The sequence below is a fragment of the Larimichthys crocea genome, chromosome III (assembly GCF_000972845.2).
Source record: "Larimichthys crocea isolate SSNF chromosome III, L_crocea_2.0, whole genome shotgun sequence".
In the NCBI taxonomy this organism is placed as follows: Eukaryota; Metazoa; Chordata; class Actinopteri; family Sciaenidae; genus Larimichthys; species Larimichthys crocea.
The window spans coordinates 28041337-28052447 of record NC_040013.1 but is presented as its reverse complement, the minus strand read 5'-3'; the positions used below and the strand labels follow the sequence as shown (position 1 = coordinate 28052447).

At 37.6% G+C, this 11111-nt stretch overlaps 1 protein-coding gene across 3 annotated transcripts; it reads left to right on the top strand.

Annotated features, from left to right (window-relative positions):
• The first annotated feature begins 273 nt into the window (after positions 1–273).
• On the top strand, positions 274–9230 carry slc2a11b (solute carrier family 2 member 11b). Of its 3 annotated transcripts, none has more exons than XM_027278009.1 (12): positions 274–339; positions 5900–5998; positions 6605–6765; positions 6851–6975; positions 7059–7188; positions 7291–7439; positions 7735–7919; positions 8029–8139; positions 8246–8347; positions 8450–8525; positions 8608–8735; positions 8845–9230. In XM_027278009.1, exons 2-12 carry the CDS (start codon positions 5996–5998, stop codon positions 9037–9039), a joined length of 1365 nt encoding a protein of 454 aa, XP_027133810.1. In that variant the 5' UTR covers positions 274–339; positions 5900–5995; the 3' UTR covers positions 9040–9230. The 3 variants fall into 3 exon arrangements, with proteins under 3 accessions (XP_027133810.1, XP_019110454.2, XP_019110452.2); XM_019254909.2 differs by lacking the exon at positions 274–339 and adding an exon at positions 4323–4432; XM_019254907.2 differs by lacking the exon at positions 274–339 and adding an exon at positions 5651–5784.
• The last annotated feature ends 1881 nt before the right edge of the window (positions 9231–11111 follow it).

The window sequence follows — 11111 nt, the reverse complement described above, 5'->3', positions numbered from 1 at the left end:
AAAAAGCACACCTCAAATAGTCGTTTTTAACATGTTTATTTTTATTTTGAAGGGACTCTTATTTTGAAAATAGCCCCTCCCCCCTCTCCTCCCTGTGTGTGTGTCACAGGTAATTAGTCACAGGTGTGCACGCTTCACTCCCTCCCCCTTTGACTCCTGAGAGACACAGAAAAGCTTCAAATGAAGTCCCTCGAAGAGGTGGCCAAAAATGCCATAAAGGTGTGCCGCAAACCAAAATCCGAAATGACCGTGAGAATCCTCGTCTCGTGGACCATTTCCTTGCCCATTTTCAGGTGAAAATTGTATAAACTTTGGCCTCGGGAGTGAGAGAAAGCACAGGTGCTCCCTGCTCCTTCTGGTAATTTCTCTTCTCAAATTAACATGGCAGTCTATGAGGCTGTGGATGGGTGTTGCTGGTGCATTTTTGTGTGTTACGCCAAAACTATAAGGCTGACAGCTTTAGCAGATGAATGTGAGTGAGAAGACAAATTTTTCTACGTTTCTATGTATAAATCATGTATGTAGTGGGGTATTTGAGGCCACGGTAGTCGAATACATTTTATTTTTTCATAGATTTTTTTTCTCTGCTCCTCACTCTAGCTGATGATGACATCTACTCTAGCACAAACATTGATAGTTTAAAAACGGTAAAAGGTGTCGATAAGTGAAGTGAATCACTGAAGAGAAGGCAAGAGTACCTACATTTTTAAGCTTAAATGAAGTGACTCGGTGAAAGTATGCCAGAGCAGTTCATTGTTGAAAATGTCTGTTGAAATTTATTTCCTATGAGAAATTTTCGCAAATCTCTTAGGAAAGTAATAGCACTGGATTCGGGATGAAAACACACATTTTGATATATAATTTGTTGGGGTCCTCTCACCGCTGTGGGCCGCATTAATTGGCGAAAAAGGGCGGAAAATGAATAATAAAAAAACTAAGAAGAAACAAGCTCTAATAAAACTAAAACTAAAAATTGGCATGCTGATTCCAAAATTGCAGCCAGTTTTTCTTCTTCTAGCATGTCAAGTTTTTTCTCCACAGCTTAATGTTACTTCCTGATTGAATTGTTAACAATTACATAACACCATGTTTGCCCAGGTGGCACATATAGTGGCCAATGAGCTCATGTAGTGTCATTTTATTTTATGGTGTGTTTTGAAATTGCAACATGTGACTTTATGTCAGATTGTTGTGTCTTATGCAGAGAGCCGCGTTCAGTACACTTAAAAAGAGCCACTTCGAATTGCAAAATGTGTGCAAAGCAGAAAATGTGTTTAAAGTTTTGGAGATTTGCGATGAGGTTTTGCTTCCTGTGTGTCTGTTTAAATATTTGTGCTATCCATGTCATTTCAGTGTGTTAGCAACTGGACAAAACTGTAAGAGCATGTTATTTTATTACACCCTGGGTGTGCAGATCTTTAACAACAACAACCTATGTGTAACCAACCACACCCTTAATGTGCCAACAATTATTATGTGAGTGAGTGCATCATAACACTTATGTTAAGTAATATAACAACACTCATTGTTTTCTGATATAATACAGCACTTGTATTACTGGTGAAATATTTATCCCTAACATTACCCTCCAGATAAGCAAAACTCCACTGATTAGCTGTAGTTAGACTTGCCAGATGATTACGATTGGACTCATCTACAGCTACATGGCAACTTGTTTGTGCAGTCACAGTTGAGACAGTGTGGTGAGAGGTGTGTGCAGCTCCCAATAGGTCAATACTATCAATATCTGCAAACAGAAAGGTAGCATAGTAGGAATTAAGAGGATTTGTGCTGGCTGTTCTCTTAACCTTGTAACCATGGGCATACCGTTGTAAGTTTTATTTCGTTTCATGCTGTTTTTTGTAGTTTTCAAAGCTTGTAACTATTCCACCTTAGTGTTTTATTTTCATAGGTATATATTTCCTTTCTTCCAGATCATGTCTGTGCTTTAAAGCGTTAATGAGTTCCCCCCCTGGAGCTGAGATCATATGCTGCACCTTCCAGTAGGTTGGCTGCTATTATTATGTAAGAGCTTCATCTGAAGTGGAACATCCATTATAGATAGTTCACTCAAAAATCATTAACCGGCAGCTTTCCTAAATGAATATCAGTCAGGGACCTGAACAATCAAAGAAAGAGGTAATACATCAAACATCATTTTACGGCAGCTTTCCTAAATGAATATCAGTCAGGGACCCGAACAATCAAAGAAAGAGGTAAGTTCAAATCAAACATCTGTGTGTACTTTCTGTGTCATTCTCTTTTAACTTTTTAGCCAGTTTACTGTGATTTTGTTTGTTATGCATCATCCTATAGTTCAAACTTGACGTGATAGAGAAACACTGAGATCAGTTTTGGATTCCGCACCCAAAAATTAGTTAAAAACAGCTGTCAGACCTAACTCAACAAAAATTGTGTTCCCCAGTGTTATTGTTTTTTCCTTTTTTGTTTTTTTATTTAAATTCACTGTCACCTCACAGCAAGAAAGTTCCAAGTTCCTTTGTGTTTGCACTTTTGCTTATTCCTCTCACAGTCCAAAACAAATATGTTTCTCAATATGTTACTCTATATTGTCCACAAGTGAGTGGTTGTTGTTTGCCTCTATGTGCCTTATGATGAAGTCCTAAGTCACCTGGGATGGGCTCCAGCCCCCCGTGACCCTAATGAGGATAATTGGATAGGTTCTAAAAAAGGTGGTCAACTGGTTTTAAGTCTGCATGTTTGTAGGTCCAAAACCATGCACTACATTACCTGGTGTCTCTAAATTGCCTGTGAATGGTTGTTTGTCTCTATGTGCTCTGTGATCAGTTCCTAAATCAACTGGGATAGGAACCTGATCTCGATGAATATAAGATTACAAGTTACAGATAATGGGTGGATGGTTCTGAAAAACTCTAACTAACCTTTGCTTAATGTTGATTATTTGTACTTGGCATAATGTCCAATAAAGCTTTTTGGTTTCTCATATTCTAATCATCCATCATGTCTTCAGCTATAAATATTAAGAAGCTGTAATGAGGAGGAGGAATGCGCATGATGAAAACAATAAATCAAGTGCCCTGCTGGAGGAGGATAAACACTAGCTGCAACCTGGCAATCTAAAACTTGTTCTTATTATTTGCCTGTAACAGATTTATGAAATACTGGTGAATGACTCATGAATTTATGAAGTCTTGGAGACTGTTATCCACCCAAACTTGTTCTTATATGGTGGAGATTCCTCAAAGTTACTGCAGGGAGGCCGCCAAACGTACCCAACTTATTATTCAACAAGATGATATATTCATAAAAAAAACAATGTTGCTGTAGTGAAATATTAAGAGACTTTTGCAGTGGTCATAACAAAGCAACTAGAAGAAAATCTAAACTGTTGACTTGGACTTCTTCAAAAACACCCTCAAGAACTACAACACTTTTTTCTCAACCATTGATAAACTCATTAACACATCTCCTGCTGTTTCTTCCTTTTTAAACAATAAATTTGCATAATTTTTCAAAAACAAATTTGTATCATTAGATACAACATGCCAACATCCCCAATACGAACTGCAAACTTCAATTGACACACGTTGTGCATTTGCTGGTACCAAGCATTTCTCAACTTTAGACTCTAGAGATCTCACTGTTGCTATAAATCAAAACTCATCCACCAGCCTTCTGGATCCACTCCCAGTATCATTTATAAAAATCTGTTTCCAATCATTTAACAGATGATAGCTTGTTGATAATAAACTATTTTCTCCAAACTGGTATTGCAGGAACTCCAATATCACATTCCAGAGAACAATTATTGAGATTGTGCAACATCAACTGAACTGATGAACTGAATTTCAGTCTGGTTGAGTCTCATAGCACAGAAATAACTATAAAAGTTGTTAATGACATGAGGATCAACAGTGAAAATTAAAAAAAAAATACCCTACATGCTAGAAGATTAGTTCATGCATCCAAATAGTTAATGGTTTCCTGTGCTTCCTACACAGAGGTGTAGTACTTTAAATCTGAGTCACATAATAAAACTATTTTAATCTTAACCATGGATTGTAACTTCTTCACCATAATTGCTGTTGTTTCTGAGTTTCTGTGACCCGCTACGCTCAGCTGTTGACCTCTTCTTTGTCCCTCAGACATATGAAGTGCCTCATTATATTAGTTTGCACAACAAAGTCTGAATATTATTTCTGTATTTGGGTCAGCAGGCTTCCCTTACCGGAGGGCAAACCTCAGCACTGTGCATGTGCTTTAAAGAGTTAATGAGTTTCCCCCCTGGAGCTGAGATCATATGCTGCACCTTCCAGTAGGCTGGCTGCTATTATTATGTAAGAGCTTCGTCTGAAGTGGAACATCCATTATAGATGGTTCACTCAAACATCATTTTACGGCAGCTTCCAAAATGAATATCAGTCAGGGACCTGAACAATCAAAGAAAAAGGTAAGCTCAAATAAGTTCAAATCAAACCTCTGTGTGTACTTTCTGTATCATTCTCTTTTAACTTTTTAGCCAGTTTACTGTGATTTTGTTTGTTATGCAAACTCACCATTTTATCACCACATCTCCACCTTTGCTCAAATTAATACTGTACAAGTGTTGAAGAGAAATGTAAGCGATGTTATGTGATTCCATTTTTTTAAAAGGTTTGTAAGGTGTAACTAATAGTTTATTACTGGTTACTTAGATGATAATTAATCATTTATTTACCAATTTATTAACCAGTTAATTGCTTATTTACATGTTTTGCGTATTGTTAATGAAGTTTTTGAATTGTAGGTTAGTGTTGAACTTTTGTGTTTGGCATGATGCAGTTGTAAAAATTGGTAATCCGATAAAGCTTATTGCTTTCTCATAGTCTAAACATGCATTATGTCTTCAGTTATGAATATTAATTAGCTGTTAATGAGGTCCACTGGAATAGTGTGCATGATGAAGACAATAAATGAAGTATCCCGGCCATACTTGTTGTTTATAAGCCTCATGATAAAACCGTGAAGAGGTTCAATGTTTTCTACCCTGCAGAAACAAAGAATAACAAACACATGGTGCATTCAGACTGTAGCTGCTGCAGATGTTCACATCACTTCACTCTTCAGAAGTTTGTAACATAAGAGAATTTATCACTTGGCTTTTTGTGTGTTCAGTTCCTACATAACTGTACATGAAGTCTTATATTACTACATTTAAGATTTATGGTTTGTTACTGTGTGAAACAAAATATCAAAGATATTCTTATAGGTGAAAGTTTGTGAGGTTTGTACGCAAGGGCATCTCTCTCAACATGAACACTAGTCTACTGTCTGCAGTTCATCTCTCCCTCTGCTTCCTTTACGGCTGTTTGGAAATCTCTGCTGATGTTACCTTCACTAAGTCAAAACTATCAACATGTTTTATTTGTTTTATGTTTTCTGGGAAATACAGCTTAGATTCTGAAACTACTTTTAGGTTACTTTAATAGAGGTACTTCCCCCTTGTCATTTTGATGCAAACAGTTTTAATGCTGTGAAATCTTGATGGACATGGAATAATGTGGTTGATTATCCTCACCCCACGGTCACTCGCTGACCAATCAATTGTAGCACCCTTGGGAAAAAAATCATGCTCTGGCCTTATTTAAGTTCCCTACTCATGTCATTCTCACTCTGGGAGCAAGCTCTTTACATGAAGGATACTTGCCAAGCAACACTGGACTCTACTTTAGCCTAAACATCAGGGACAAAATGCCCCGAGAATCTGTTTATGAATTTGAACCTCTGCTTGTTAAAGGATTTAAAGATAGAGAGCAGACGAAGGTATGTGGATTATCACGAGTTTTAAAGAAAAAACTGGATGTGCAGACGTGGTGGGACGCTTCCTATCCATGATTATATGCTGATGTTTGTTCTTTGTGTCTCTGTTTTATTGCAGTTTCCAAACAGATCTCTTCTGCTGGCTGCTTGTGCTGCGTGTATAGGAGGAACCTTTCAGTATGGATATAACATATCAGTCATCAATGCACCCACGATGGTAAAAACCCAACTGTCTGTCACTGGACCAGTTATAATAATGATAATGGATGTCAAGAGGGAGAGAAAAGACACTCTGGAGCACAGTGGTATTCTAAGTGTATAATTAATATAACGTATACAGTAATATCATAGAGCACAAGTGTACAGTATTTATGCTCTTTTGTTACAACGCTAATCAGTGGTGGATGTTCTAAATGTTACTTAAGTAAAAGTATACACATAGGATCAAGTCAGTGCAGAAGAATGTCCCTGGTGACTGTTATGTTATTATATATTATATCATTAGGTTACTATGCCTCCGGTATTAATGTAAAAGCAGGATTTTACTGTTGTATTTGAGGTGCAGTTTAATTTGTAATTATTTTATACAAGACTGCATCTAATGATTATTTTCATTATGGATTAATCTGCTGAATAGTTCTACATTAATTGACTGATTGATTTGTATTGAGAAGTGTTGTCACAACCTTAACAGTTAATCTGTTATCAAAACAGCAGCTTGATTAATCAAATTATTATTTCATATCCCCTACATAGTGGTTTTTGGTAATGATGCATGCACAGTAATACACAGATGTATGTGTTTACCTCCTTTAATCTCCAGTATGTGCATGAATTCATCAACCAAACCTGGAGGGAGCGTTACCAAACGGACATATCAGAAGAGATTCTCACCCTGCTTTGGTCCACTATCGTGTCTATATTCACCGTAGGAGGATTCATAGGAGCAACAATCGGTGGGACGTTGTCTGTGAAGCTGGGGAGGTGCGGACAAAAAAAACCATTAAGGAAAAATCCTAATTCTATATTGTTTTTCATTATTTCAAGTTGTAATCCAATGTTTTTCCAGGAAAGGGGCACTGCTGACCAATAACATATTTGCATTAATGGCTGCTCTGCTGATGGGTCTGAGTTACCCAACAGGATTATTTGAATTACTCATCATTGGACGTTTTTTCACTGGAATAAATGCGGGTAAATAATTCAGAAATACATCTTTATAATTAATGTGATATTATCTTGATAAATATAAATAAATTCATGCTTTATTTTCACAGGCGTTGCCATTTGTGTTCAACCTCAGTATTTGGGGGAAATAGCTCCAACTGCACTTCGTGGTGCGATGGGAATGGGAACTTCTATTTTCATCACTGCTGGGATCTTTATTGGACAAGTGAATGGCCTCAAGTACTGGCTGAAAATATTTGACTTCACACAAAATATCAAAGAATCCTTCCTCAGAATCTGTGTTCACAGGATTGAATCATTATTTTCTGTGTGATTTCACAGAGAGCTCCTGGGTAAAGAAGAGTACTGGCCCATCCTGCTCACCACCACATGTATCCCAGCGTTCCTGCAGCTCCTCATCCTGCCCTGGTTCCCAGAGAGCCCGCGCTACCTGCTGATCGACAAAGGAGATGAGGAGGGATGTAAGAAAGGTAAGCTGATACGGCCTGACACTGAGTGTGGCTTTATTTTTGGCCTGTAAAGAATGATTTCGTGCACATGGCAGCTTGGTTTGAAAGGTTGAGGACTCTCTTTGTGTGGCAGCCTTCACAGATGTAAGTCCAAGCATGTGATCACATGTTCACGTGTGCAAAGAAACTGATTTCACTCAAGAAACCTTCTGATAGGACTCTCAAAATTCTCTGTAGCTCTGATCAGCTGAGAAGAAATGTGTGTGAGGAGAAAAACTACAGTCACTGTGTGTGTCATGTGCTTTTCTGTGTGAAGCCCTGAAGCAGCTGCACGGTGCCAGCTATGATGATGAATGGGAGGATATCGAAAAGGAGAAGAATAACTTTTCAGGTTTCCAAGCCAAGAAACCCTGGGAGCTCTTAACCGATCGTAGTGTCCGCTGGCAGCTGCTCACCATCGTGCTGCTGAACATTGCACAACAGATGAACGGCATCAACGCTGTATGTACATGATGATATATACTGTAGTATTCCTCAATGTCTGCATTGGCAACTTTTAACTGAAAGATATTTTTTATTTGTAATTTGGTTTTCTATATTTCTCCTGTAGATTTACTTCTACGCAGGTTACTTGTTCAAACAATCTGGTATTCCCGCTCATAAAATACCATATGTGACCATTGGCACTGGTGCTTGTGAATGCATCACAGCTTTAACATGTGTAAGTATCAGTTTGGCAAAACATCAATTTGTGAAGCAGGATTTGACAGAATAAAAGTGAAAGGTCAGAGTATTTGTGGTCTTGTGACATGCTGTGTGTTTCACAGGGTATGCTCATTGAATGTCTGGGAAGGAAAGTACTCATCACAGGAGGATACACTTTGATGAGCATCTGCTGCATATTATTCACGCTGACGCTCAGTTTTCAGGTAATTACCCCCAACCCTTGTAAACATAGATAGATAACTGAACCAGTCCTCTATGCAATGTCATGCATATAACCGTAGATAACACTTCTGTCTTTCTCTCAGGATGCCAGCCCAGTGATTCCATACTTGAGCATGATTTGTGTGTTTGCTTTCATCCTGAGTTTTGGCTTAGGACCAGGTAACTACTGAAAATAAGTAATTTTGAAGTATTTCCTCAACAAACATACTGATTTCCTTTGGTTGTTTCTTCTTCTTTCAAGGTGGCGTTACTAACATCTTGACCACTGAACTATTCACACAAACCACACGTCCTGCAGCGTACATGATTGCAGGGTCAGTGAATTGGCTCAGCTTCTTCTTAATCGGCCTGGTCTTCCCTTTTATTGTGGTAAGTGTCCAAACTGATTGAACATGACGATATGTCTTCATTTTTCATATGTTTTATTGTTTTATTATTAAAACCTAATTTGTGTTATATTATGGGTTTTTTTGCACAGCTCGGGCTGCAGCAGTACTGCTTCCTCGTGTTCTTGGTCATCTGCTCTTTAATGGCAACGTACATTTTCTTTGTCATTCCTGAGACCAAGAACAAAACCTTCCTTGAAATCCAGAATGAGTTTCAGTCCTCCAACAACAAAAATGCCCGCCGTGCTGATGGAGCAAGGACAACACTGTTAACATCTTCTATATGAAATAAAACCCATTACTCAAGCATGTGAAGTATTTTAATATTTATGTCACAGATAAGTGTTTGCTATAAGGATTTACAGTCCACAAACACAACACAATAGATTATTGTATCAAAAAGTGACATGGTAATAAATTATACTGTAAATTATGGTGCATTGTTTAATTATTTGTCTTTACTTATCTTGTTACTTTTCCTGCAAAAAGTGATCTTAATAAAGTTGTAATATTTTGATGTAATTAATGTTTTGTTTGTACAACTTTCATTTTTTAATAAAGATCCTTTTATGAAAAATGTTTTCTAAACAATGTGACCTTTCCATTCCATTTAGGCTACCTGATATTTCAGCTTTGTAGAACAAAGAGTTCATTGAAGTGTGTGTCAGGGGTAGAAACAATATTAGAAGTATCAATACTAAATATAGATCAAACTGCTCTGGAAGTGTTGTCTGTTCCAAAAAAAGGGGCAATATTTAATCACATATCTATCTGAATGAAAGCAAAGCTGCCTTAGAAGGTACTCTGAAGGACAATGAGGCCACTCAGTTACAGTAATGCTGTTGAGTATTCATCTTGAGTATTTGACTTAAATTCCTAACTCATATAATCAGCTTAACTTCAAAACTAATTCTGGTAGCAGAGAGGAAAGCAGGATCAGATTTTTTTTTTCTTTAGCTGAAATTTCTTTATTTTCAGTTAGAAGAATGTCCCTATTTTAAGTATGTTTATTTGTGTAATACAACTATAAAACACAATATACAACATACAAGAAAAAAGTCATGAAAAGGAAAAGAGCAAAACAAACTGAGAAGAATAATCTGGACTGGTGCACTGGAGTGAAACTGCCTGTTTGTGATAGCGGCTCGTTAGAGATAACGGTCATCATTTATGTCGTTTAATGTTAGACAGACCAGGTTTTTACCAATACATGAAGGTGTTTCATGCAACAAAGTGTTGAGCAGTCAGGAGCACAGCCCATATAGGGCCAGCTTAACCCACGAGGGCACTCACAACCCACTTGACCTCCATCCACCCCCCTGTTGTTTTTCAAGTACAGAGCACATACCAAACTACTCATGACAGCTTTAACGTCAGTGTTAACCCTGTTTTTCTTCCACCCCCATTCCCCAGGTTACACACTCTATGCACAACATAAACAACAATAATTAGGTTTGACACAAAACAGGACCTCAAGATAAAGTAATGATGCATGTTTGAGATGATTTTGATCCTTAGTGGGTTTTATCTATGTAAGGTGAATATCCACTAACCACTGGACATTTGTTTATAATTTTAAGATCTTCTGCAGACTTTCGAAATCGAAACATGCTATTATAACACCACTTTTGAAAGGGGTTGTTAATTAGCTCAGACTTTGTAACTGTTGCCCATAATATTTCTTGAACACTTGAACACACACAGATACAGTTCTTACTAGAAGATCATTCTCTGTTGGGATTTAGCGTTCCATGTGGAGTCACTCAGGGGTCAATTCTTGATCCAATGCTGTTTAATTTGCATAAACTCCTATTTGGGGGTTCAAATACCCCACTACCTTGGCTCAATGAATGACCTTAACCAATGCAATGCTGGTAGATATTGGTAGAGACAAATTAAGGATAAACAAGGACAAAGCAGAGATTCTTTGAGCAGGCCCTGAAGGCTTTGAGGACCTGGATTCAATCTTTGTTGTCCTCCCTCGTGAGTTTAACAAAAACTTGTGATTTCAGATGCTGACCTGAATTTGTAGTAAACACATCATTTCATTATCTCAGAAGCATAGCTACAGTTAGATGACTCTGAAAAGCTGATCCATGTGTTCATTTCCAGTAAACAAAATTATTGTTATATGCACCTTTTGCTGGAGAAAGCGAGGCGTCGAATAAACTCCAACTTAGTCTGAGTGCTTCAGCCAGAGGGTTGGAACACATTATTTCTATTGTATCTTGGCCATAAATGCACACTTTTCTAATGCATGATGACCAAAGACTCTGTCAGTACACCTTGTGTTACGGGAATGTTTAAAGAAAAATCCTTGAATAAGGAAGACTGGATTCAAAGTATCAAAGTTTAAGTT

Excerpts from the sequence above, each read along its gene's own strand:
- slc2a11b (XM_019254907.2), top strand. The coding sequence starts at position 5,713 with ATGCCCCGAGAATCTGTTTATGAATTTGAACCTCTGCTTGTTAAAGGA. Across the intron at positions 6,976-7,058 it reads TTTCACTGGAATAAATGCGG|GCGTTGCCATTTGTGTTCAA; the intron begins GTAAATAATTCA and ends TTATTTTCACAG. Across the intron at positions 7,920-8,028 it reads AGATGAACGGCATCAACGCT|ATTTACTTCTACGCAGGTTA; the intron begins GTATGTACATGA and ends TTTCTCCTGTAG.